The sequence below is a fragment of the Pungitius pungitius genome, chromosome 10 (genome assembly GCF_949316345.1).
Source record: "Pungitius pungitius chromosome 10, fPunPun2.1, whole genome shotgun sequence".
NCBI lineage: Eukaryota > Metazoa > Chordata > Actinopteri > Perciformes > Gasterosteidae > Pungitius > Pungitius pungitius.
The window spans coordinates 17104238-17131473 of NC_084909.1; the positions used below are offsets into that span (position 1 = coordinate 17104238).

General features: G+C 47.1%; 1 protein-coding gene across 3 annotated transcripts; it reads left to right on the top strand.

Annotated features, from left to right (window-relative positions):
- The first annotated feature begins 451 nt into the window (after window positions 1-451).
- Window positions 452-26581, top strand: hecw2a (HECT, C2 and WW domain containing E3 ubiquitin protein ligase 2a). Of its 3 annotated transcripts, XM_037489354.2 has the most exons (32): window positions 452-648; window positions 1144-1885; window positions 6539-6603; window positions 6687-7227; window positions 9782-9889; window positions 10005-10099; window positions 10491-10557; window positions 11436-11605; window positions 11786-11925; window positions 12023-12123; window positions 12210-13057; window positions 13437-13731; window positions 13874-13966; window positions 14765-14915; window positions 15674-15780; window positions 16018-16142; window positions 16472-16657; window positions 16813-16947; window positions 17968-18088; window positions 18190-18286; window positions 18518-18601; window positions 18735-18817; window positions 19806-19926; window positions 20598-20711; window positions 21180-21332; window positions 21898-21996; window positions 22654-22783; window positions 22865-23011; window positions 24116-24230; window positions 24891-24976; window positions 25323-25435; window positions 26233-26581. In XM_037489354.2, the coding sequence occupies exons 4-32, from the start codon at window positions 6849-6851 to the stop codon at window positions 26342-26344; spliced, it is 4575 nt and encodes a 1524-aa protein (XP_037345251.2). In that variant the 5' UTR covers window positions 452-648; window positions 1144-1885; window positions 6539-6603; window positions 6687-6848; the 3' UTR covers window positions 26345-26581. The 3 variants fall into 3 exon arrangements, with proteins under 3 accessions (XP_037345251.2, XP_062421089.1, XP_062421088.1); XM_062565105.1 differs by having other exon boundaries at window positions 6539-7227; window positions 17968-18061; XM_062565104.1 differs by having other exon boundaries at window positions 453-648; window positions 6539-7227; window positions 17986-18088.
- The last annotated feature ends 655 nt before the right edge of the window (window positions 26582-27236 follow it).

Here is a 27236-nt window from a genome sequence, read left to right on the forward strand (position 1 = left end):
GATACAGTTTGATCAATTAATTGTATTAAACTACACACAGCTGGAAGTAACCTTCTGATCATTTATAGTCACCTAGTGTCAGCCCGTAACACTTTATTAGCGCTAGTCAAGTACTATTAATTTACCGTTTCTCCGTCCTTCTGCTCCCTGGTGGTCAAAACATGCTCACTGCAGCTGTAAGCCACTTAAATATGGCCGTAGTATTTCAGGCCATAGGAATTTAACTTTAATTGATATTGGATCACCATAGCACTTATGCTAACCTCTCTACACAGCAGAGCCCTTGTCCTCTTTAAAGCACCACTTTACTGCTCTTCATCTTCACCCAGTGAGCTTCCTCTCCTTCATTTGTGTCAATGCCTCGTGGCGTACTTCCTGCACCTCTGCAAACCGGCCACCGGGGGACGCAGTGCTCCAGGAACACGGGTATACAGCTTACAATAGCCGTAGGAGGGTAGTAGCAAACGGGGCTGAATGGAAATAGTCTCTTTATTTTGTTTATTCAGAAGCCTCGTTTCACTACGTAGAAACGCACAGACTCCCTGGGCTCCTACTGCGCGACAAATGGGAGACAGGCTAATAGAAGGTATCGTTCACCTGCGTAGCTCTACTGGGAAATTAAGGGGCGGCATATCTGCGGTGGAAGAGGTAAGCCCACTCTGATCCTTCAAAGTAAAAGCCGTTATACCACAAAGTACAAATACTTAAAGCCGTGCTTCCCACGTGTTGCCCCGAGCAAACCATCGTCTGCAGTCATTATGCAAGAGGGATACATCCCCAAATCCTTGCACACCTATGAATGACGCAGTAATGCAGAAGCATTTTCATTTTGGGGATTGTGGATGTGATAATTTTTAAGCACTCAGTGTAGCCTAATGTTAAGTATTTCTAACAATGCCTCATATTGAATATACTTCGATCATCGATATGTTGCTAAACTCATGTTTTTTAGCTCACAATTTAGTACAATAAGAATATACTATTTACATAAATTGTTCTACAAGTTGACAGCCCTCTCTTTTTTTGTCTGTCTCTTATTTTCTCTCTCTACCTCTGTCTCTTTCTCTCCATCTGTTTCTCTCCTCTCTCTCTCTCTCTCTCTCTCTCTCTCTCTCTCTCTCTCTCTCTCTCTCTCTCTATCAGGAACTAGAGTAACCTCCCACTCCGAAATTTCCCACATTAATATGCAGCGCGTGTGTGTCCACATGCACGTTATCAACAGGGGAAATAACTACTCCAGCACGACAATCCTCTGAACAAATCCCTCCGCGCCCCCCTCGCAACATTACGCCGTCCCCCGGTAGCTATACGTCTGTTTCTCCTTCATTTGCGACTGCCAGCGGTTACATGCGCTGCACCGTCACATTTGTTGTGTGCGTGTGTGCGCGCGTGTGCGCGTTAATGTGCTGGTGGGCACAGGCGGTGGGAGGACGTCGGCACTGACTGCAGCGCATTGCGATGCGGAGAGGGCGAGTAAGGATGCGGTGCCTGCATGAGCTGCACGCCTGAAGCCCGCTGCAGCTGTGCGCGCGGCCACCTCCTGTGCGGCCACAGTGCGGGGAGGTGCCGCTGGAGTTCATGCGCACACCTCCGGACGGAGAGGGCCGAGGTGTTTCTGCAGCGACGCAGCTTTTTCAGAGGGATACCGTCTCGATACGTGACTCCGAGCCCACAGCCTCTCCCTGGCTCGGGATCTTAGAGAGAGGGGGAAGGAGGAGGGGTTGGTGGGGAGGGGGGGGGTCTAACGCGGCACCCCGCCCGTCCCGCCTCATTTGGACTGCAGGGATAACGACCTAAACGGTGATATCTCCGCGCAGGACCCGCTGAGCAGGTGTTGGTGGCGCGGCGCTGGTTTCTCCTCGCATCCCGCACCTCTGCGCCAAAGGTAAGCCTCTGCCGCCCAGTGCGCCGGCCGTGGATGCAGGGACCGTGTAGGTGTGCATGGCTGCCAGGAGCGATGGTGATAATGATGATGATGATGAAGCCCAGAGCAGCTGAACCTGTCATTTAAAAACCGCAGCGCCCTATAATCATTAGCGTGTTTTGCACCAAGAAGGGATCATTTGTGGGGAGAGGTGTGTGTGTGTGTGTGGGGGGGGGGGGGTGTATCATTCATGATTCTTGGGAAAGCGATACATGAAAAGAGAATGACGTAGGGAATTCCCACAGTAATCCAACAGCGCGCGATGACACCTGCACATTCCGACATGGCCCGCTCAGGCGTGTGCGCAAAGCCGCCGCGCGCGGCCTCGGCGGCGCAGCACGGATCGGGACGATTAAAGTTGGGAACGAGTTGTTGTGTAACGTGGTTTTGCTGACGTGCGGCGGGGGGGGGTACCTTCACGTCTCTTGGAGCCCTGAGATGTTGATGGCCCGGTGCGGCCTGTGTTTACACATGAACGGGTGGCGTGTAAGCCCCGCTGGCTTCATCCGTGATGGAATATGTCATCATTCAGATTGGCTGCTATAATCCGCCATATGGGCCTGCAGTGTTTTAGATGAATTCCACTTAGAGACCTTGCAGTGCACACATTTGGTTATTGCAGCAAATCTGTAATCTGAGACAAACTGGAACCACCATGATCATCACAAAAAAAAAACATTTCCACAGAATTTGACATGGGAGCAACCTGTGAATGGTTCTGACTAGGGCAGAACGTGTAACCTGTCAGCTGCAGACACATCTGTAAACTGATGAGTAGATATGTGAGGTTTCTGAATCATGGTATCAGGAGCGAAAAAAGGGACCCTGTTTACCGGTATGTGTACAGGGTCTGTAATTCTCTTCTCTTTACCTCTAAACGAACGTGTTGAACACTTAAAATGAATTCAAACAGGCAGAAAAGGAGCAGAGAATTTCCGTCAGAGCGGCTTCACACCTTCTAACGGTTATCTTCAGCATATCATTCCACCGTACCCATGCTGAAGTGATCAAATATTCAAGGGGTGGTGAAGGTTCACTGCGAGAATCCACCATAAACCAAACCAAACTTTAGAAGAAGAGACCTTTGATGTTTTTGGCTGCTGAGAAGATAAGGTGTTGGACTTTAATACCTCATGCATTGCCTCTGCAGAAGCAATTAGTTAAAAGTTAAGAGTTGTTTTTAAAAAGGAAGGAATTACATTTAATGGGGCATTTAAATGGACTCTCTATGGTTGTAGAGAGTTGTACTTGTGCTTTGTGGAAAGGTTTAGCGCAGTGAGAAACATGTCCTCAATGAGTCAGGTGAAGCACAGAGGCCCTAAATGAACATGATTCAAACATTCCCTTTAAGATCCTTATCCTTCCCTCTTCTAAATGTGAATGATACGTCCAGTTTTTTTATTGGGTTAAAAAGGGTAAATCATTTAAAACAATACCTGAATTAAAATGAAAACATTTACAGCATTTTACAGTATCAATTTAAGGATTTCAGATTTGGAATATACAGTTCTCTTTAGGTAAACGTTATTCTGTATGAATGCAATTATCAATTATTATTTTGTGGGGGGGGGGTTCTTTTTGATTTCTAAGACACACAGGTAACACGTGTTCTTAACAGGAAATGGGGAGAGGGTTCTGCTTTCTATATTTCTATATATTTGCCCTTTCTGCACAACCTGGAGATGTAATGACTGATCCCACAGTCATTGCTCTAGATGAGCTTCGAACATATGGGTTGAAGAAAAGAGAGAGTTCAGCAGTTCAAACTCCTCCATCACATCCTCTTGTATACTTCTGTGTACAGTTGTTATGTCGGTCACAAATCCATACGCAACCCACTTTTCTATTTATAGAAAGGTCAACTTTCTGAGCTCGGAGAGGATGATATCAATCAGTCTTGAGGCGTGAATGCCATTTTCGACTGTCATGGAGGAATACCTCCCAGAGAGTGACTCATCCCAGACGGGCCCTTCCAGGGCGGTGTGTTTAGATAAATCAACCTCGTGGTGCGTATTGTCTCACAAGGACTAACCCAGTCCTCGCCTCCATCAGGCTCATCCACCATACGTCCAGAGAGGACGTAGTTGTGAAGAGAATGTTTTTTCAGATATAATGTTTACGAACTGTGTGTGTGTGTGTGTGTGTGTGTGTGAGAGAGTGAGAGAGTGAGCCAGCTCCCCAAGGTGCCCGTTCTGTAAAGCTGTAAAGTGCAGCAGTCACCTCCACAGGAACACAAGAGGGGTCCCTCTCTGCTGACACCAACACACACACACACACACAGGAAGATATTGAGATGCATAGGAATCCCATCAGCGACTGCACAGGGGTTGAAACAAATTAAATTGGCTGGTCTACATGTGAGGGGCGGGAATTACCAAAGGGTCAAGGGTGTTCATAATGAGGCAGGAACATGTCACCCAAAGCAACACCATGGCTCACTAATGTATTTTAATAGCTTTCCTTTAAAAGGAATATTTATTGTCTTCTTCTATTATTTAGTTAGTTAAGAGTTGAATGACAGATTAACTAATTGTTAAAAGACATATAGAAACCATCAACTCGGAGGAGTGATTGTGGCGATTCAGCACGTCTTCGCTGTGAGGTGTGTGACGGAAGGTGGGCTGCCATTTCGTCATGATGGCACCTGTCAGTCATGGCTGTCACACGGGAGGCAAGGATGGCTAAACAGTTCAGACTTGTTCAACTTCTGCTTTTAAAAAAACCCAGAGCTGTCACAAAGCATGGCATTATTGTAAATTCCCAATAGCTAGAAAACCCTCTTTGACGAGACGTAAAGAATAAACACTAAACCATCACCGCCTGCCGGGCTCACGTCCTCCGAAACAGATGTTTCTTTTCTGCATGCCCTGTAGCCTGCAGCGGTGCAGAGTCAGAGAACAGCATACAATTCAGCATGTTGCCAGAGAACGGTTAGAATAAGGAATCTCTTTTTGGGGGGCCCTCACAGTCAACGTCTCGCTCCCCGAGGATCAGTCGGCACTCCTGCAGCGGGTCGGAGCTGTGCACGGCGGTTGGGAGCAGGATTATACCGGCAGCACCTTTAGAAGTAAAAGCACTGCAGCTAGTCCAGATTGTTCCGTGTCCCCTTCCAGAGGTCATGTTTTGGTGTGTGCTGACAGACTCCTTACTCCCCCCCCGCATTGAGTTGGGCGGGTGGCGTCTCCGACTCCACATCAGGGTTAGACAATGCGCTTGGAAACGCAGGAACACTTACATAACAGCTCAGCAGTTACATATACACTTATTTTAGTTTCCTTTTCTCAGCAGAGTAAGCCTCTCCTTGTTTGTGGACGCGGCCCCCACCCTGCTGCTAGAGGCACACGTGAGCAGGATTTACGTATTCCTGCATCTGCAATGAAGGTTTTATTTTGTCGTAAATCCCTGTGTGTGTGTGTGTGTGTGTGTGTGTGTGTGTGCGTGTGTGTGATGGAGCTCTGGTAATCTTGTCGAGTAAGGGACGTCCGTGCAACAGATCTAATTTCAATTTAAGGTCTGTGTTGTCACGGAAACACAGCCAATCCACATACATCACAGCGGAGGCCAGTTCATAATTTCCGTCGAGTCCGGTCAAAATGCAAAGTACATTGATTGAGATACGTACAGTGTATTAGACAATTTGACATGCAAGCTGAGGCATACGATTGAAACTTGGATTTCCACAGTCGGCTCTCTACATGTGACTTAAATGATCGGTCGAACTGAAGAGTAAGGAAGAGCAAATGGATTATATCCGACAAATGTGACAAAGTGAAGAGCAGAATTTGCCGGTCAGTGATGAGTCTGAGTAAGTAACTAAGGAGTGGAATGTGTTTCTGATTCAAGCAATGTTTGGTGACAAAGTTATTTAAATCATCAAGGCAAAGTGAATAAAGTCACATGACCATCGATTGTATTCATTGTCAGTTCTGTTCAGTCATTTGGATTTGAGTGTCTTAAAGTTTGTGTTTTCAGTATTCATATTTGATGGCTGATAACCTGTTTTTATTAAATGCAGTGGTGCCTACACGCCAAATAGTGAGGCGTTCAGAGGAGGCAGTGGATAAAAGGGATCACTTAAAAAGGGCGCACTTAAAAAGCCACATTTCTCAGGGCTTAGCTGCTAAAGCCCGTATGGGTTTTCCAGTGACTGCACCAGGAACATATTAGCAAAATATTAGCAAACCTATCTTCTGTCTGGGTAGAGACACTGCTCCTCGGCCCGTCTTAGGATAGCTGCCTTTGGTTCCATCCCATCCTTGCTTTTAAAACCAAATGGCTCCTGCTGTGTCTGGTCTCCCTAACATGCAGATACGGCTGCTTTAGATCATTTCATTCTACTCCTCTCCACAGTGGGAAGATCTGCTCCTACCACCAAGAACATCATAGACCATGTAAATGGATAGGGCTCATTGTTTGGACCTTACCAGTCGTTAGAACCCACCTGCTCCACCCTTTGCTGTTGTGTGTACTGTAAGGCATGCAGGGTTGTTTGTGTTGGTTCTCTAAGAGCCAACAAACACCCTCGGTGACTAATGAGTTCTTCACGCATTTTGCGACTGCAACTCACTGCATGGAGCTCACTGTTTTTTCTCCGTCTCTTTCCTTCTTCTTCAGGCGTCCGTAGTCTTTGGCTACCACGAAATCAGAGTCATCTTCTACTTCAACAGCTCAGTTGAGATGTAAGGACCAGAAGGGCCGACAACAGGAGCCTCTGGCGAGAGAGGATCAGACCATCATTTCTAAAGCTCTCATATGTTTCCAGATTGCCTCTTCTAACCCGCACTCACTGTGTGGACTTGAGGGTTGAGTCAACAGGAACGAATCTCCACTTTGAGGACCAGCCAAATCGATAAGAAGCTCCTACCCGTCCTTTTCCAGCAACGTTTTCCAAGTCTCCTGGTGGCCTCCGTAACAAACGTGCAACATGCGTCCTTCCCTCGCCACGGCGGTGCTCCCGCCCAGGACCCGTTCCCACAATCCGCCCAACCTGGCAGTGGGGGGCCGGGAACACCTGTCAGCTCCACGAAGGCGCAGCCCCCACCTTCGGCACACCCTCAGCCCAGATAACCTGCGGACCCTGGCGGAGCGGGGCGGAGCCTCCGTCGATACCGTCTCCGTTATCAGCGGCCCCATCGGGCTCCCGCGGGCCAACAGTGACACCGACCTGGTGACCTCCCACAGCCGGTCCTCGCTGACTGCGTCCACTCTGGAGTACACGCTGAACCGCGGCCACAACCTCGTCATATCCTGGGACATCAAGGAGGAAGTGGACGCCACCGACTGGATTGGGCTCTACCACATTGGTGAGATGATGGTTTTAAGCTTGTAGGTTTTATTAGAGGTACCGCGTCAGGTCAAGGACAATTCTGATCCTCATTCAAGACTAGTCCGACAACAAGGTTCAGATCCTTGGGGACAGTTTTGGGTCAGCGCTCAAGTCTTCAGAAGTAAATTTCCAGTCAAGATGGAAATCTTTAGGCCTGGATGCTGATCTTAAAAATGATACTGTTTTTTCTCAAAGCTGTCTTAATTGTGTTTTTTCTTAACTGAAACCCACGCCTGGTGCTTTTAATAATAACGTGCAGAGTATGCAGCTGGACATGGCCTTCATGTTATTGTGGTTCTGATGAAATCCTAAAAACGTTTTATGTCAAATTAAAAAATTGGCTCGTCAGATCACGTGACAAAGGCTAAATGATTGGTGGGGTTATGAATATGCAAATAGACTGATTTGTCAAAACTGTCCCTAAATTGGTTATCACTCAACAGCATTTGTCTTTCACCCTTATGACATAAAAGCAGGCCGTGGCCCTGTCACCCTGCGGTTGTGTGGAGCTGGGCTTTGTTTGCAGGTGCTTCTTAGCATCGGCGTATAGAATTGCCTTTTAGAAACATTATAAATGAAGAATAACATGAATTGCAGACTTACACATTGCGTCACAACAAATAAGAAACCAGAGTGCTGTCTACACGCCTGAGCTGACCTGTCCGGGTGTGTTTTATCATGGGGAGCTGAGAATAGAAAGGGAGAGTCTGTGCAGGAGCTGATGAGACTTTACACGGGACTGGAGGCTGAGTCGACATGTAACAGTTCTGCCTCGGTGTACGATAACATCTGCACCATCACAAAGCTCGCGTCTCTCCCGGCCAAACAAGGGTGGTCTCCGATGGTGCATCCTGCTTAGCGACTGGAATGAGGAAGTGCTGAGGAAGGCTATCGGGCTCATCTGTCCATCCGTTGGGAAAAGCAATACAGCGGCACCGGTGTGCAATCAGCACATTTGTTATTGAGAAGCGGTGTCTCACGCGCTCTGCTCACATAGTAAGGAGCTGAAGTCAGGCCGTCACCTGTGGAAGAAACGCCCGTCCACGAGCTTCCGTGAGTCAGTCATCACGCAGTTCTTTCTGAAAAAAAGGACTTCTGTGGCGGAGTCTACATATCGTAGACATGTTGGGGACGAGTGCAGACGCTGCGAATGGGATTTAAAATCTGTTAAAACGCTGTAGTTCAGGGTCAAACCAAAGTAAGCTATTAATGGCATCATGGGAACCATCCAGTTTTTTAAAAAAAAGAATAAAATCAGAATGAAAATCAGGATGTCTCCAACTAAGTTGCCTTGATTTTAGCCAATCATTTTTTTAAATGAAAATCTTTACTTTACAGAAGTACAATGACTGTAATTGCTCTTTAAATATTGTACACAGTTCTTGAAATCCTACCAGGTTGTATGTGTTAAACATACAGAAAACGGATGTTCCGGTTCTACTGTTCTTAAGTTCTTTATTTTTATTAAGAAATTGCTTCCACTTGCTTAAAAATATATATTGAAAAGTCTTGGAAACACTGCTGCGCCGACATATATGATTCATCATTTTCTCTTATCCTGATTTCTGAGAAGCAGCGTTGTTTGAGTCTGATGTTGGGATCACTTGCCTTAACCTTGTCATGATGGTACATAACTTTTACAGTACAATGAAACGTGACGCTATGAGAAGTGGTCTGTTTACACCAGATAAATACTGACTTAATACAGCGCGTCGGGAGCCTGGTGAGCTGTTCAACATGAGGTACTGTGTTCATGATGGATGATGGCTCTCCTAAAGCAGTCGGTGTCTTTGACGTCCGGGAGGTCAGACAAACCTGCAGTAGATTATTCTGCATCTGACAAAGAAGCTGTTGGTGATCGCTTCATCTGGTCTTCTGAACCATCCCTTTCTGATGACCTCCAGGGCCGGATTAGCTGATCCCATTTTTTCCAAACGCTTCCCTCACAGGGCAGAATGCATCATGGGAGAAAGAGATAGTGGTAAGAGCCTGGCAGGGCATCGGGTCACTTGCTATCGATCACGAGGGCTGCCAGGACTTCATTACCTGCTCCAGGGTCCTATACCCAGGAGGGGCGGCCGCTTTCCTCGACTAAGCAGACATTCAATGATAAGCGAGTCGCACTCCTCCTCCTCCTCCTCCCCTTCAAACATGCACCACTCCTCTCACGACTCTCTCCACCCGGTAGTTTGGTGCTGCATTCGTCTGTGTGAGAAAGTGCTACGTACAGCGGAATTCCCCCTCCCAGTTTTGAACTCGGAGGAAGTTTGCTGTTTTGTCCTTCTGGGTAGAGCTATTTTGAGAGTGGTTTTAACTGATTAAAGGCATACTTGGGGTTTTTGGAAGACAATAATCAGCAGACTACACTCTCAGACGGAGCGGATTTTTATTTAGCAACAGCAGGATCTGTCGTCGTTCTGTTTTACATTCTCTGGTTTTAATCTAAAGGGAACATTCTAACAGAAAGAGCTGAGCTTGTCAAGGTCCAGAATTAAAACATACATCTCAATAACACTCCCCCTGTTCCACAGATGAAAGCAATCCGTCCAACGTGTGGGACTGTAAGAACAGAGGGGTGAACGGCACCCAGAAGGGTCAGATTGTCTGGAGGCTGGAGCCCGGGCCCTACTTTATGGAGCGTAAGTTACCACAGAGAGACCCCCAGGAATAGACTCAAAGCCCAGATCACCAAAGTACAACTTTGTTTTAGCAGATAACGTTTTCACATTGCTTAACTCATTGCTGCCTCTGCAGCGGAGACTAAGATCTGCTTTAAGTACTACCATGGAGTGAGCGGAGCCCTGAGAGCCACGACGCCCTGCATCACAGTGAAGAACCCTGCAGTCCTGGTATGTGTGTGTATGTGTGTGTGTGTGTGTGTGTCTGTGTGAATTAATGAGTCTGCATGCCTACATTTTGGGTCACCTGGGTCCCAGGCTTTTGGTATATTGGTTAAAATGAGGCATTAACGATGAAGATTACACCAAATAATTATATTCAAGTTATCAAATTCCCAAGACATAATGGAGGTGGTTGAGGCAGACACAACAGTGTTTTATTGGATGTTGAGCCACGTGTGTACCAAAGATCAGTGCATCCTCCTCTCAGTAAAGACAGTTTCCTCCACCTGCCTTCTTCTCTTCTATATTAGCATTTAGTTTCCTGTGAATATTGTAGGACGGACACACACATTTGAGTTAGCATGTGTGCAGATTGTGACTTTGTCGGCTCCCCTCTCAGGCGGAGGGCCTGGCGGAGCAGGTGGGCATCGAACACCCACGGACACTGATCAGCTTTACTTTGACGGGTGAGTTGAGAGTTCACGATTACATTTATTGTGTAATCATTCTCAATAACAAATCAAAGGAAATCTGGTTGATAGACCATTGTACAGAAGCCTTCCCACAGTTACACTTTGTGTCTTTTAGCTGAATGATCTCTTCCTCGTGTTTGTCTCACAGTCCATCGAGGGAAACTTACAAAGCTGTCTTCAGGAAACACTAGTAATATTATGAGGTGCTTTCCCGGCAGAGAGAGTTCTCAGTTTGTCATAACCCGATCGGTATCGCCATCTTTTAAAAATATGTAAACAGGAAAACCGCAGCAAACACATGTTCACTACAGCTCGCTTCAATTATATGTTGCATCACACGCAGCTTTTAGCTGTTTCCTTCAGCTGGCAGTCCGTCTGTACATACCATTCTTCCAGATGAAGACATTAATAAACCAGCAGATAGATATATGCCCCAGTGTTCTGATGCAATAATGAGGTAGTCTATGGACTCTGACAGAATGGGGTTAGAGGAAGGACCTATAGCAACAGAAATATTCTGGGATTCAGGGATAATTTGTTGTCTCATTGGTTGGTGCACCAAACATTATTGATGTAAACAGGGTCCACCTCGAACCGTCCACCCGTCTCTCCTGTGGCCCGCCTGCCAAGTGCTGCTTTAACACAACGGAGGGATGTCTTTCTAATAATAATAGGAGCAGAATATGGTCGGATGGCCATTACTTGTACATTTCCTCACACATTGGTCAGCCAATGTTAGCTTGCTAACAAACCAAAGATGCTTAACAAACCAAAACAACAAAACAACATATCAACATGTTGACATCGGTAATAGAATCGAACCTCCTTCTCTTCACAAGCTTGCTGTCTCTAATGCTTTTTGCTGTTTGCAGATCTGCGTGCCACCGGCCTGAAGAAGGGAATGTTTTTCAATCCGGACCCGTACCTGAAGATGTCCATCCACCCAGGGAAAAGGAGTGTCTTCCCCATATTCAGCCACCACGGACAGGAGAGGCGATCGGCCATCATCGCCAACACCACCAACCCTGTGTGGCATGGCGAGGTGACGTTTTTATTGGACTTCAAACGCACACTGAGCATGCCCGCCCTTGCGCACAGAGAGGATGTGTTCATCCACTGGCTCACACACATGCTACAGCACACACATGCTAGCAACACACACATGCTAGCAACACACAACTAAGAAAGTGTTCAGTCTATGAGCTTATCTGCTTCTCTGCAGAAATACACGTTTGTGGCGCTGATGACGGACATCCTGTACATCGAGGTGAAGGACAAGTTTGCGAAAAGTCGGCCGATCATCAAACGCTTCCTCGGTCAGCTCACGATCCCTGTGCAGCGGCTCATCGAGAGGATACCCGGGTGGGTGAACCATAGGTCCCCGCGCGCCCATAGGACATATGGCTTGAGTTCAGTGAGGAGGACAATGTCTCTTATGTGATGGTGTTTCTCTGTCCAGAGTCCAACCTGTGAGCTTTCCGCTGTGTCGACGTCTGCCTACGGAACATGTAAGCGGCCATTTGCAGTTCAGAGTGGAACTCACCTCGACTGGGCCTGATGGTAAATTAATCAGTCTTTGAATTGAGAGTGTTTTCTTGGAATATTTGTCTTTTCCAACATTGGAACAACCTGTTTTGCTGCTACAGGTGCCTCTCCTGAGTCCATCATTGGCCTCTCTCCTCTGAATGGAGCTCCAGGGACTCCGTCCGATGATGAGGACCTGCCCCACCATCTTCCAGGACTGGTCTCTTCAGGCCCTTCTCCCACCGGCTCACAGGGCTCCCACGGCATGTGGGAAGGCGGGGCCACGGCCTACCCTGCGAAGGACCTGCCTCTTGTTGGAGCGCAGGCGAGATTTATGGAACACGATAGCCTGTCTCGCCACGAAATGCTCCAGAGGTCGCTGATTGAGGGCCTGGACGCTATCGAGGCCCCTAAAGGCCCAGGAGAGAGGCCCCTGGGTGCGGCCTCGCCCAAACTGCGCTCCAGCTTCCCCACTCACACAAGGCTCAGCGCCATGTTGCACATTGATTCCGACGAGGACGACGAGCGGTCTGGAGCGAACGACATCATTCCTGTGCCGATGTCACCGCTACTGATGAACGGAGAACCTCCAGACGTCGGTGGCCCCGATGACGAGGATCCGTTTCCCGAGTTCCAGCCGGGGCTGGAGCCCACAACGCTGGGGGAGGAGCCCGAGGGCGGGGCTGGGGCGACAGAAGATGAGCCCTCGGAGGCGGAGGTGGCCCTGGAAATGGGGGCAGGTCTGGACTTGGATGATGTTTTAGAGGCGGACGTCTTCTCCGAAGTGGATGAGGCTCCTTTCATAGAGGCTGTGTCCCATAATGCCGTGCAGGAGGGGGAAGTGTACGAGGAAGGTAGGGGGCACAGCGAGGACCCCTCCTCAGATATTGACACCTGCTCCATGGCAACAGCCCCGCAGACGGTCTTCTCATCGTCAGAGAGCGGCCCAATCCCTGTGACGACTGCTGTGGCGAGTTCATTTTCCTCATATGGTCACGGCCCGTGTGTCTTTTGTCGAATGTCATAATACCATTTCTTAATCTTCTTTATCCCTGAGGGAATGTGAAGCCCCGATGCACTCAGTGTCATTACTGTGCCCACAGTTCACACAATCTATAGAGCAGCAGCCTCTACTTGGTCCTAGACCCGCAGTGTCACTCAGCTTTCTTTTTGTTGCCTTGGAAACTGCCTCTTGTATGCTGCTATTTGATATTTTGTAGCAGTAGGCGTGAATGCCCTGTCTACCAGTGTATATGAGATTCACCTATCAGCATGAAACCCTCTCTATAATCTGTAAAAAATGATCATTTTTTCTAAGGTTTCTACATTCTCTTATTTATATCCTGTAGAAAGCAGTGGAGGGAGCTGAGGCAGCCATAGATCCGGGGGGAGACGTCGTTTCTGGAACCCCACCAACCAATAACGCTGTAGACGACGAAGGCGGTGGGAAGGTCGCCATCGCCGAGGCCGGAGCAGAAGCTCCGCCGCCCAGCGAGCCAGTGGTGGCCGGAGTGGAGGTCGGCGTGAGGAGGCTGAGCCTGCAGGCCGCGGGGGGCGTGGCTGAAAGACGGGCAGGGGAAGAGGCGAAGCCGATGGAGGAGGCGGTGGAGGAGCAGGCCACCACAGACACGGATGGAGAGGAAGGTACTCAACCAAGGATGGACTCGGTGCTCTTTGAATTTCCATGGAGGGCATTTCTTTCACTGAACATTTACAGAGTGCCATTAATACAACATTTTTTCGTCATATATAGACAAAATTGTCTTTTCCGTGTTCCCGTGTTCAGGCGCTCACGTTAACGGCCATCCTGTTCGTTCGCTGCCTTCTGTGCGTCACGACATCCACCGATACCAACGCGTGGACGAGCCTCTTCCTCCCAGTGAGTGTGTGTGTGTGTGTCTGCACGCACGCATTGTTAGTCCCCTGCAGCCGTCTGTGTGACCTCCTCCGTGCAGCAGCGTGTCTTTGTGTTTATGCCTCAGTGCTCGTCTGTGTGTGTGTCTCTGACCTTCTGAATGACCATGACTAAAAACAACCACAAACTAATTCCAATTTCCCTAAAGAATGACTATTAATACAGCCGTTTGTGATCCGTGATGAGAAGTGTTGGATAGAGGACGTGATTATAATGATGTGAGGTTTTGCATCTATTTTTAACCACGCTAGCTGGATGACAATGTCTGTCAATCGATATATTTATAAATATCTTGATAATTACCAACAATGTTTAACAGAGGTTCATGAAGCCCAGAGAATAATGATGAATTGTTGTAACTCTGGTTTCTGACATTTCCTCTAGCGCACAGGTCAAAATTTCCAGTGTTTATGACATCATAACTTAATATCAGATGAAATACTGATATTACCATCTCTACCACCAGGCTCAGCTGCATTCAGTGTTTGAACGATTAGTAAGCCTGTTGGCACCATGTTCACGTTAGCATGTAAGTTCATGTTAGCATTTAGCCATTGCGCCACGCTTGTCTCTAGCCTTTAAGTTTTGTTAATGCTAATTTTGCACAGAATAGAATAGAATTATATTACTTATATAGGGGTTGTATACGTTTTAAATCAAGCTGTTGATGCTATCATCTGCTAGCTTTTATTTCTACAGTTATACCCCCCCACTTTGAGACACTAAACACCTACTGTCTATCAATTATTCATTTGCTTTCAGACTGGGAGGCTCGGATCGACAGCCATGGGAGGATCTTCTTTGTGGACCATGTGAACAGAACCACCACGTGGCAGCGTCCCACTGGTCCTCCTGCCCCGCAGGGCCTGACCCGCTCCAACTCCATTCAGCAGATGGAGCAACTCAACCGCAGGTGGGCTTTGTGAAGAAAACTGTAACGCAATAACCATCGCGCTTCTCTTGGTGGTAAAACACTTTATTTAGCAGCATGGCCACAGATTCAGGAATCAGGAATCAGGAAACGTTTATTGCCATAATATGTTGGACATACATGGAAATTGTCTTGGCGGTTGGTGCATGACAGAAGACAATAATGACGACATAGTGCAAATAAGATAAAAATAACATAAAAGTATAATAAAATATATGCTATGGGTTAGTACGCTAAAAACTAAAGCTATGGGTTAGTAAGTTAGAGGAGGTAAGATAAAATAAGGAATAAAAATAAAGATAAAGTGCACCAGCTAAACAAAGTGACGAGTGACAAGTGAAAGTGACAAAGTGAATGAATGAACATGGGAGTCAGAGTCAGTCAGGGGGGGCCCCGGGCTCTGTTGATGAGCCCGACTGCCGAAGGGAAGAAACTGTTCGTGTGGCGGGAGGTCTTAGTCCTGATGGACCTCAACCTCCTGCCGGATGGGAGGGGCACAAACAGTTCATGTCCGGGGTGGGAGGGGTCGGCTACAATCTTTCTGGCCCGCTTCAAGGTCCTGGAAGCAAACAAGTCCTGGAGGGACGGAAGATTGCAGCCAATCACCCAAAATTGGGTCGCTCAAACTCCCAAGTTTCTCCCTTTATGTCTTCGATTTGACTTCTAATGACATTTGTTTTGTTGTAATTGTATTCTGGAATAGTGTCAGGCAATAACTTTAGGTTTACTCGCGACCACAGATACCAGAGCATCAGGAGGACCATAACCAACAGCAATCGCTCAGAGGAGACCCCTGTTGATGTGGTTCCAGAACCAGAGAGTGATCTGATGCCTCACTCCATCTCTGGTTGGTTTCAGTGAACATGTTACAGAAAAAGAGTGCTGTACATTCAAACCAAAAACCATGTTTCATTCTTTGAAAATACTGAAGTCAGAAAAATGATGCACACAATCATCCCAAAATTGCTGTAGTCCGTGTATCCCTTTCCTCGTATATCCCTCACAGATAATGCTGGATATTAAATACGTAAGACAGCGTGTCCCCTTCTCAGGGTTTGACCAGTATGTGTTCATCTTGTTGCAGAATACCGGCGAGAAAGCGCAGTCGCTCACTCCAGCGGTCGCTCGCGTCTCTCACTGCTGCTGCAGTCACCCAGCGCCAAGTTCCTGTGCAGCCCCGACTTCTTCACCGTGCTGCATTCTAACCCCGTCAGTCCCACGCGCCTCTCCTCCTCCGTCACCTTGCAGCTTGTAGTTCTTTTACATAGATCTGCACACAAACAGACACATGATGAGCAGAGCTCCATGAGAGCTGCACAACAAAGGAGCTTATCAACTATTCTAACCATGCTGCATGCAGTATTAACCCTAGATTAATCAAGTTATAGTGTAGTATGTCTAGCATTTATTTCAAATGACTCGAAATGGTAGGGAATATAAAAATAAAAACTGGCATTAGAACAAATCCTGTCCTTCCATCTTGATTGACGTGAGCTGTCCCTCTCTGATGACCTCACCTCTCTGCCCCCTCTGCACAGAGTGCCTACCGCATGTTTACGAGCAACACCTGCCTGAAGCACATGATCAGCAAGGTGCGTCGGGACGCCCATTACTTTGAACGCTACCAGCACAACCGCGACCTCGTCACCTTCCTCAACATGTTCTCCAACAAGCAGCTGGAGCTTCCCCGCGGCTGGGAGATGAAGCACGACCACACCGGGAAGGTGTGTTGACTTTTGACCTGGACCCCCCCCCAAACCGTGACGGTCATGTGCATGTACTGATCGATCTGTGCCCAGTGGTCTTTACTGCTCCGCTTTCTTTACAACCCTCCCTGTGAGTGTGCTGCATGTGAAGAGGTGTGTGTCTTAATCCTCAGCCCTTCTTTGTGGATCACAACTGTCGCTCCACGACCTTCATCGACCCGCGGCTTCCCCTCCAGAGCTCTCGCTCCACCGGGCTGCTGGCCCACCGCCAGCACCTGAGCCGCCAGCGCAGTCACAGCGCCGGGGAGGTGAGACACTAGCCGCCACTGCGCCACTTGTCACCTGGAGCCAACTTAAGGCTGGGAGAGACACTGCGATGTAAGGCCAGTTTCAAGGAGTAGAGCGCTGTGTGTGCGACTGCATTGTGGGGCACAAGCAGGGAAGTCGTGCTGCTAGGACATCAGCACCGCTGTCAGATAGAAAGAAGTGAAACATCACCTCATTCTAAAAGTTCCCCGGAATGACTGAAAGTCTTCATGAGAATAATTCATATGTTGACTGGTTGCTCCTATCTTGCTGCCAAAGCTCTATGTACAGTACCAGTCAAACGTTTGGACACATTTTCTCATTTGGCTTATGACACAGCTGGGAATGCTTAAAATAATTCAAATCGGGGGCTTTGTATGATTTAAAAAACGTGACTCAAAAGAAAGATTTGGTCCTATTCAAAACGTGGGGTAGTGATGCCCTTCAGCCTCCTGTGGCAGGAATGAATATAACGATGAAAAACACATCGGAATGATCCTGACATAAACAATCAGCACTTGTACTTGGTTCAACTAAGTCGATCAAATGTCCCATTAGCCAGCTTAAACTAACCCGATGATTGATGTCAGGCTATCTCGGATCCTCAAAGGCTGATCCGCTCTCAAACAGTCTTGTTAATTCTGACAGGATAATCACGCGTCGCAGTCGTCCTTCAAAAGGGGGAAGAGTCGAAACCATAATTCTCACACTACCACGGAAAATTAAGAGCCTCTTATTTTCTCCGCTAATGAGCAGGAGATGCATATAAAGAGTTCAAGACCCTAATATGTATATATTTGAATAATTTAATATATATATATACATATTTAATATATAACCACAATGGTATTTTTCTTTTCCTTTGACTATCATACCATGTTTTATGCAAGTCAATTTGTATCTCCTAACACTGTAATCCATGTGGTGTGCTATAGAAAATGTTTGGCAGAAACACCAGAGAAACAGGACTTTATCCTGGCTGGCGGGTCGATCTCAGAACTGGGATGCGACCTGAACTGTAGTGCTTCCTTTTGTCACAGGTGGTGGACGACTCTCGCCAAGCCAACCCGCCCGTCATGCCCCGCCCATCCAGCACCTTCAGCGGCTCCAGTCGAAGTCAGTACCACGATGTGGTGCCTGTGGGTAGGTCAGGCGGAATCACATGCGCACATGCAATGGATGCTAGTGTTAACCGGAACACAAGCAGACGCAGATATAAATACACATTCCTCATTTCTCTCCAGCCTACAATGACAAGATAGTGGCGTTTCTACGGCAACCCAACATAGTCGAGATCCTGCAGGAAAGGCAACCCGAGCTCGCCAGGAATCACTCGCTCAAGTACGTCCCTCACTCTCTCTGTTTTCCTCTTACTTTCCTCCCCCTACCTTGGTCTCAATGTCTCTCTCTCTTTCTTTCTCTCTCTCTCTCTCGTGCTCTTGAGCCTTGCTCAAATCCGACACCTCCATCATCATCATCATCGGTCAAGCTGAACACACAGTTAACCTTTAATCCTAATGGATTGGGTCCGTTTACCAGGTGACGTGTGTGTGTGTGTGTGTGTGTGTTCAGGGAGAAGGTGCAGTTTATTCGCAGCGAAGGAGTCACAGGGCTGGCTCGTCTTTCTAGCGATGCTGACCTCGTCATGCTGCTTAGGTGGGTGGTGTTATGTGTTTTTGTGTGTCTGGAGGGCGGACAGATTAATGGGTCTAATTTGATCTGTGCTGATACTATGCTGTTCTAGGTTGTATGATTTCTACATATATGACCCTCTCTCACTGTGTTCCAGCTTATTTGAGGAGGAGGTGATGTCATATGTGCCGCCATTGCTCCACCCAAATTACTGCCTCTCGTCTCCTCAGAGCTCCCCTGGTAAATGTCTGTCTCACTCCGTGTCTGCAGCCACTCTTTCCCGTCTTTATTAAGTTCTGTCTCTTTATTAAAGGTCACTCCTTCTGCTTTGAGGTTTGGGTTACATTGTATACTAAATAAAAGAAGCAATTTCATAGTTCCTTCCTATATAACACAAGTTGATGTCAGGCCAATATAAAACCTGAATACACAAAAGACCTGCTCACATTCCCTTGTAACCCTCAACATACATGCACATGCATGCTTAGTTTTTTTGTCCTTTATTCCTCTCATGTCCTCAAAAGGTACTTAATTCCGAGCTGATGTCTGGTTGAGGGAGAGGCCCTTTCCACAGCAGCCGTTGTGGACACATGGCTTCGGCTGAGCTGGCGGTTAGCAGCCGACGATGCTAATAGCGCAAACCGTGCAAACGGCAGCACCGCTGCTGACAGAGCTAACAGCGTTTACCGCACTGCGGAGTAGTTATGAGCTGTACAGTAGAGCCCATCGAGTGGGACTAGCATGCACCAAAGCATACACAGCAACAAAAACCATGCTTCACATGGCCATCTGCTTTGTGTTACAGATAAAGGAATTTCAATAACAATCTGAAAGTACACAGCAAAGTCATTAATAAGCATAGATCAGGGTAGAACTTTCTCACTTCTTTATGCTTATTTCTCAAATTATGAGTGTGAACGGTTAGCGGCATTAACTTCAGTCAGAGTATCCAGGTTAAGAAATGAAGCAGAGTGGGGCCATGTGAGCATGACAACTCAGCTTTCTGGGTCAGTGTGGCACTTCTCTGTGTATTTTTGTATCCCTCCACTCAATGACAGCTACAACAGTCTCACATAAAATAATAATCCAGGATTAACCTGTATACAAACTTCAATTCTCAGATTCAGATTTCTGCTTTGGATCGTTCAAATTTCATTTTCATCTCAATCTGTCTGTTTTAATCCATCTCTCTCTCTTTCTCTTATATATATATATATATATATCTCAGGCACCCAGCGAGCCAATGCCCGCGCTCCTGCTCCCTACAAGCGTGATTTTGAGGCTAAACTGAGGAACTTCTATCGAAAGCTGGAGACCAAAGGTTATGGACAGGGGCCAGGAAAAGTCAAGTAGGTTTAAACCTCACAATTGAAAAGAGATTCAGGTTTTGCAGATTCATCTGGGTCCAGTCAAAATACATCTCTTGTTTACAGTGACACTCCCACAGCTCATCTCTGGGCGTTATAGTCTGGTAACATTTTTCCATCGTCCTTCTAATTGCTTTTAGGTTTATCTAGATTGAATCTTTGCTAAGCCCCGTCCCCCGCTGCTACTCCGTCAAGCTGTCAAAGTCACCATGGAGCCCATTCTGTCAATGACCCTTTCATGAAGGAATGTCATCTAATTTTGGGGGAAATATATATAAGACAGACAGAAGGCTCTATAATATGCATTTGAAGGCTAGATCTAGGATGTCAAACTGGTTGAGCAGTGAAATTGGGGTTATAAAAATAAAGATTGAACCAAAGCCAAATCACACAGATCACAGTGTAAAGGCATAGCAATTCTGTGGAGTTGACCTGGATTGCTGTCAAACCCCGGTCAGAGCTGGCTCATGCTACGCTAACATGCGTCCGATGGGCAGACTGTGGAAATCCCAAAATGAACTTTGAATTTGCTATTTGGTTGGTGAATTTTATCGGCCTAATTCAGATTCAGATTAGTAGTCTTTTCGGTTAATCATGAACATTGAGTAATACTAAAGGATGTGTGTTTTTCGTGTGTGTGTGTGTTCTCCCAGGCTCATCATACGCAGGGACCACCTCCTGGAGGACGCCTTCAACCAAATCATGTGTTACTCCCGTAAAGACCTGCAGCGGAGCAAACTTTACGTCAGCTTTGTGGGCGAGGACGGGTGAGGAAGATGCATGTCCTTCCTTCTGTGGTTTCACCATGTACAATTACACACACACACAAAATCCACAGTCTAATGGTTCCACAGCCTGGTTAAAAGGAAGCTAGAAATGTACGACATGGAATTCTAAAACAAGGGCCACTGTTTGTTCCACCCATACATCCGTGTCCCAACCTGGTGTGATTGTGCACTTGGGGCTGGAGAAAGCATGAAGTCTAAGGGAAATGACTGTACTCTTCTTGTTTTGTTCCCTTGTAAACATGATCTTAATCGCCAGTTTTAAGTCTTCTTCAATACAGCGCGATCTTCATTTAGTAAATGATGGAACCAATGGTCCACATCTTATATACAGGCTCTGGTCTGATCAAGCTGCCATATCTGACAAATTGGAATGAGAACAGGTTGGAAATTGACTGATTTGATTTTCCTACTGACATGCATGTGTATTTGATTGTGTGACGGCTGCAGGCTGGACTACAGCGGGCCCTCCAGAGAGTTTTTCTTCCTGGTGTCCAGAGAACTGTTCAACCCGTACTACGGCCTGTTTGAATACTCAGCCAACGATACGTACACTGTCCAGATCAGCCCCATGTCGGCCTTCGTAGACAACCACCACGAATGGTGAGGCCTCCACATATTTATGTGTACCCACATGTTGTATCAGTTGGTCTGATGGGTGTTTGTCGATGTTGGTCTTCTGCTGTGCTGCCCGTAAAGTGGCCGTCTCGTCCTGCTCTGACTGCCGTGGGCTCATTCTAAAATAGAACCACCTGCCGGGTGCTGTGTGGACGTTTGGATCAGCAATTTGTGGCCCACTACACAATTTTGCCTCAGTGACAGTGACGGATGGATGTTGGAAGGACGGGCGGATGGATGGATGATCAGACTGATGAACTGATGGGCACACAGCTAGACGGGAATATAATAATATTGTAGGCTGGATGAAGATGGAAGCTTACCTAAGTCTTCAGGGGTTTGTTTGTCACACGGGACAAACCTAAGAGCACTTATCAAATAGAAGAGTGTCAAGTCAACACTTCTGTTCGAGTAGAGACAGTGTGACTGACGTTAGAGGAGTCCTCGAGACAGACGGGATCAGGTGAAGGAGTAAATTCCCTCCATCTTGTGCTTCTGCCGGTGGGAAGAAGACTGTGTTGATGACTTATTTTCTGTGTGTTGCGTCTAGGTTCCGCTTCAGTGGGCGCATCCTGGGCCTGGCCCTGGTCCATCAGTACCTGCTGGACGCCTTCTTCACCCGACCCTTCTACAAGGGGCTTCTTCGCATGTAAGTCCCTGTGCCCGCTCCCCTCCGCTTGCTAATTCCACCCCGGGCCTGCAGGGCACCGACGCTTCCCATCAGATCCCCCTCACTAACTCTGTAAGACGGCGCTGAGAATCTAAGTGCTCCAGTCACATCCTCTCAGCCAGCAGCTGGCAGGAGGAGCAGCATCCTTATTAATAGCTTTGTCCAAACAACCTCAAACCCTGCCAAACGTCTACACTGAGGACAGATGTTTACGTAATAAAAAGGTTTCTTAACCTCTCCTCTGACATCAATCCTTTTCTGGCTCCGCGTTACTATACAGACCAGCCTTTATTAAAATAAAAATGGATTTCATATTCCAATACAAGTCACATACACTTGTTTATAATGATTCTATATGATACTATATTCTGCATGAGAGGAGAATGTGCAGAAAGTCTTTTCCTGCACATTCAAGATCCAAGATATTTATTGTCATGTGTACAGTTTAACAGGTTACTCTGTACATCCGACATAAGATGTTTCAACTCCAGGGGTTTATCCTCAGTCCATTTGAGCCATGCATCCCTGCCATGCATCAGGCTGTCACTCATCTTTGACAACAGCTGTCTTGAGCTATTTTGCTTCGGCTATTTAACCTTCAACCTCCCGGCTTCTGCCCTGCCTGTGCTCATCCAGCCCATGTGACCTGAGTGACCTGGAGTTCTTGGACGAGGAGTTCCACCAGAGTCTGCAGTGGATGAAGGACAACGACATCGAAGACATGCTGGACCTCACCTTCACCGTGAACGAGGAGGTCTTTGGCCAGGTGTGTGTGTGTGTGTGTGTGTGTGGTTGAACAGGAAGAGTCGTTCCTCCACTCGGTGTGTGACCCCATGTGATTGTGCAGATCACAGAGAGAGAGCTAAAGCCAGGCGGGGCCGGCATCCCTGTGTCCGAGAAGAACAAGAAGGAGTACATCGAGCGCATGGTCAAGTGGCGGATAGAGCGAGGTGTGGCCCAGCAGACGGAGAGCCTGGTCCGAGGCTTCTATGAGGTACAGCACTTCATTTATGAGGCTGTTAGTGTAAAAGGGCGATAAGTAAGATACTTCTTATTAAAAGCACGTAATGCATATAATACGATCTTTAGGTCGGGGTAATGTAGGATTTTATTACGGTTCCGGATGAGTTCATCGTTGTGACTCTCCATTTTAGCTAGCAATCATGACAGAGAAGGAGAAATTCTGACCATAATATTATTAAATACAGGAATTGTTACTTACGAGGCTAACACATTTGTTTAAAAATGCATCATTTATTTATGAACCTGGAACTTTTGGTTTATGATCACCTTATATAAATCTTTGTCTTTGACTTAAAAGATTTTGACTCTGATGTAACATTTTGTTCTTTAGCTAACTGTAAGGAAAAGTGATTTTTTTCCGGAAGATTCTCGGATTTATATTGCGAATCACAATTATGTCGGCCTGTTTTACAGCAACAGGACTGATCAATACCAATGACACAGTGTGATGACGCCATTTGCTGCTATTTCTGTCCAGAACCAACCATCAGCATCCCTACACCCACATGCACAGCGTTATCTGTGAACTACAGAGAAGTTGAGGGTTTGTGTGCACTGCTCAGCTTGGACGTTGCTGCACAGCTCGCCTGTTCCGACTCCTAGCGACCACTGACAGCCGTGCGTGTGCACAGTAGAAAGGAAGTATTGCGGTATACGATGGATGTTGACGCGTGACAGCTCCCAGTCCGACATTCTGCTTCTTCCTCGGGTGTTTTCATAACTGCTCCACACCCAGCCCCCGCTTACGTCCGTTGCCAGGCAGGACGACAGATTACCGGGGGTTTGTGGGGAGGCGTGTGAGTTCACAGGCCTCGGTTTGATCGACAAATCAAATCCCACGTTTAGCGTAAGCAAAACGGAGAGAGAAAGTTTTCTCACAATGTTCATCCTGCTGTCATGTGTGGATCTCTACACAGTGTGCGAGGTGATGCATATAGGACGGCTTTGATACATCAGAGGCAGCAGCAGTATCTTATACTGTGTGTGTGTGTGTGTGTGTGTGTGTGTGTGTGTGTGTGTGTGTGTGTGTGTGTGTGTGTGTGTGTGTGTGTGTGTGTGTGTGTGTGTGTGTTAGGTGGTGGATGTGCGACTGGTGTCAGTGTTTGACGCCAGGGAGCTGGAGCTGGTGATCGCAGGCACGGCAGAGATCGACCTGGCAGACTGGAGGAACAACACTGAGTACAGAGGAGGTATGGGGAGAAGAGGGGGGGGGGAGGGGCTGTGGTTGACAACAACGTGAGAAATGGTCGTCCCCAACCAACATCTAATGTACACCCCTTAACTGAGGTGGCTGAGTTGCTCCTGTGATTTCCTTTAAAAGGGTTGCTAAACTCTTTTAGAAATATTGATTTCAAACTCAAGTTTAAATCTATGGCCTGTGTATTTGAAAAGGTCAAATATTGTAGAAATTGTTGCTTTAATGTTAACCACTCACTTTATAATCAATAAGGGTTTTTGAGTTTGAGAAATATTTCCGTTACCTATTCATCAACTGTGGTTCTTGATATTAACTGTAATGTACTGTATAATCAGCTGTGGAGTTATTGCTCTTTCATTATTGTCATTCACATTGTGTACAGAACAAGCATGTGAGCGCCAGTGTCCAAACCATTTGCAAGAGATCACATTAAAAGGCTTTTTAAGGGTCTGGCCAAAGCAGTTGAGAAGCCGCCAGCAGCAGAGAGACAAGAGATTTCAAACCGACAGCCGGACGTGACTCAGTGTGATGCTCCTTTAATAGAGGAATCGACTGAGGCGCTCCGGCATTAACCGATAAAAGGAGTCTTATTTGTTATTCATCTGACTTGCACTTTCATTGTCTAACCCCACTACCCCCCCCCCCTCCCTAGGTTACCACGACAACCACATAGTGATTCGGTGGTTCTGGGCAGCTGTGGAAAGGTTCAACAATGAGCAGAGGCTGAGACTGCTGCAGGTACCACACACAGTGACCGCATGCACCCAGGCTGCCCTCTTGTGGAGGCCGGGGGCGCTGCAGGCTCTGCAGAGTCCTGAGGACCACACAACAGATGTACCCGTGCTTGATGGGGGTTTAGCTTTGAGCTGGATAATGTACTTATGGCTGTATCTAGTTTGGATGAAGCCGGATTATACAATGTGCAGTTTTCTGTTTTTGTTGCAGCCTCGGTTTAAAACTCAGATAAATGTGTAGAAATAAAAATACAAATTACCTCCATTTTGAATCATGCACGTATAGGTAAAGTCATACTTAAATAATAATTCATACTTTGTGTGACCAGTGCTGTCCTCTTCCTCCCCAGTTTGTGACAGGCACCTCCAGCATTCCCTACGAGGGATTCGCCTCCCTCCGGGGAAGTAATGGACCCCGCAGATTCTGTGTGGAGAAGTGGGGGAAAATCACCTCCTTACCCAGGTGGGATGTTTTTAATAGTGTGACTGTGTAGCCTCTACACTGCCCTGTAAAGGACTCACTTTGCAAAAGCTGCACAGTGCTGACATTTTTTTCTCAAAGGAGTTTGGGCTTTTTTTCTTTTTCCTCATCGTCCTTCCCCTCCTAGATGAAATAGTGATTATTAAACAGGATTAACCAGCGGCCTTGTTGCAAAATAGGATGCTAAGTTGCGCACAACAATTCTTCTCTCGCTTTCCATTAAATCAACTCACTCGTGGGGTAGGACGGCTGGGCACAGCCTTAGAGACGGGGTGAGGAGCTCAGACCTCCAGCGGGAGCTGTGAGAGGAGCTGCAGCTCCTGTGCTTCAAACGGGGTCAGATGTTGATGAAGGCACATTCGACTATATACACATGGGAAAAAAGATGAAAAGCCCAACCTTACTTCAGGAAAAACAGATAACGCAAACGTAGCACAGACTTAGCCCCCTCCTCATGGCATTATTTGGATTGTCCCTCATCAAACCTGGCCCTGCTAGCTTAAAGGTAAACGTGATCCATTTTCATTTTTACAGTATAGCTTTTTAAGTTCATTCTCATTTTAACAGCAAAAAAAAGATTAATAGGTTTCCAATGTTGTACAACTAACGCTATGGATTCAGGTTCCTATCTAGCTAGTTAGATTTTGTATGAACCCATTCATTCAAAAGAGAGATTACAGGAGGTTTAAATGTTGTTCAGTTCACTACATAAACACTATTTCAACTACTATTTCTGGAGTTCAAAGTATTGCTAATGTTTTACACATTTGTCTCCATAGAGCTCACACCTGCTTTAATCGCCTGGACCTCCCACCGTATCCCTCCTTCTCCATGCTCTATGAGAAGCTGGTCACGGCTGTGGAGGAGACCAGCACGTTCGGTCTGGAGTGACCTCCAATCAGCTCACGCGCAGGTTTAACTCGGGAGAGAGAACCATCTAGAAATCCTTCATTCTTACTGAGAAGAGAACTAATACCCTCAAATGGCAACTAACCCCCCCCCCTGTCTACGCTGGCTGTCGGTCCCTCCGTTTCCATTCTCACGCATCTCACAGAAGTCAGTCAGGTGAACTACTTTCAGAGGAGAGTCAGTCGGACGGAGATGGTTTGAAAAGCTGTACGTTACCATTTCTTCTTTTTATGGTAACCTTTGTTCATTGAACCACACCTGTGCTTTATCTCTTCATTTAATGGCCTTGTTGACTGGATTTCTAGCACCTCCCTCCTGCTCCTCTTCCAACCTTCCCCTCCACTCAAAGACAGACACTAAGCTCCCCTCTCCCTCTTCGGACCTCAAAACTGTGTGCTCTCTGCACCAACGCTGCAACGTTATGAACTTTAACACACACTTATCACCTTTGCACAAAGCATACACAGCATAAGACACTTTGTTTGATTTGATGTTGCGAACCAGTGTTTCCCCCCCACGATGTTTTTTTATGAGCATAGAAAGATGGGACATTTTAGCACCGGATGTTGGCTGGTCCTCCTCGCCTGCCTGAGAGCTGGGGAGACACTGGAGTGCACAAGGACGCGCACACACAGAGATAAACATGCAAAAGCTGTTTGTAGACTGACAATCCCCTTGCTTTTCCCCCCCTTTTGGTCGCCGAATAAGCTGAATAATGTGTCACAAATGATTAGTGACGCATTATCATCGGGGCTCTGACACACCTGAGTCGGGCAGCCCCGTGTCTGCATACACACACACACACCCATGAATAAGTGCGTACAGTGTTGCAGCTTTAGCCGCGACGCTGCGGGGGGGGGGGGGGGGGGGGCAC

What these genes read in the sequence shown, in the direction of transcription:
- hecw2a (XM_037489354.2), top strand. Translation starts at nt 6,849, where the DNA reads ATGCGTCCTTCCCTCGCCACGGCGGTGCTCCCGCCCAGGACCCGTTCC. An exon ending in GCCAGGAATCACTCGCTCAA is followed by an intron (nt 18,287 to 18,517) that starts GTACGTCCCTCA and finishes GTGTGTGTTCAG; the next exon opens with GGAGAAGGTGCAGTTTATTC. An exon ending in ACGAGGAGGTCTTTGGCCAG is followed by an intron (nt 22,784 to 22,864) that starts GTGTGTGTGTGT and finishes GTGATTGTGCAG; the next exon opens with ATCACAGAGAGAGAGCTAAA.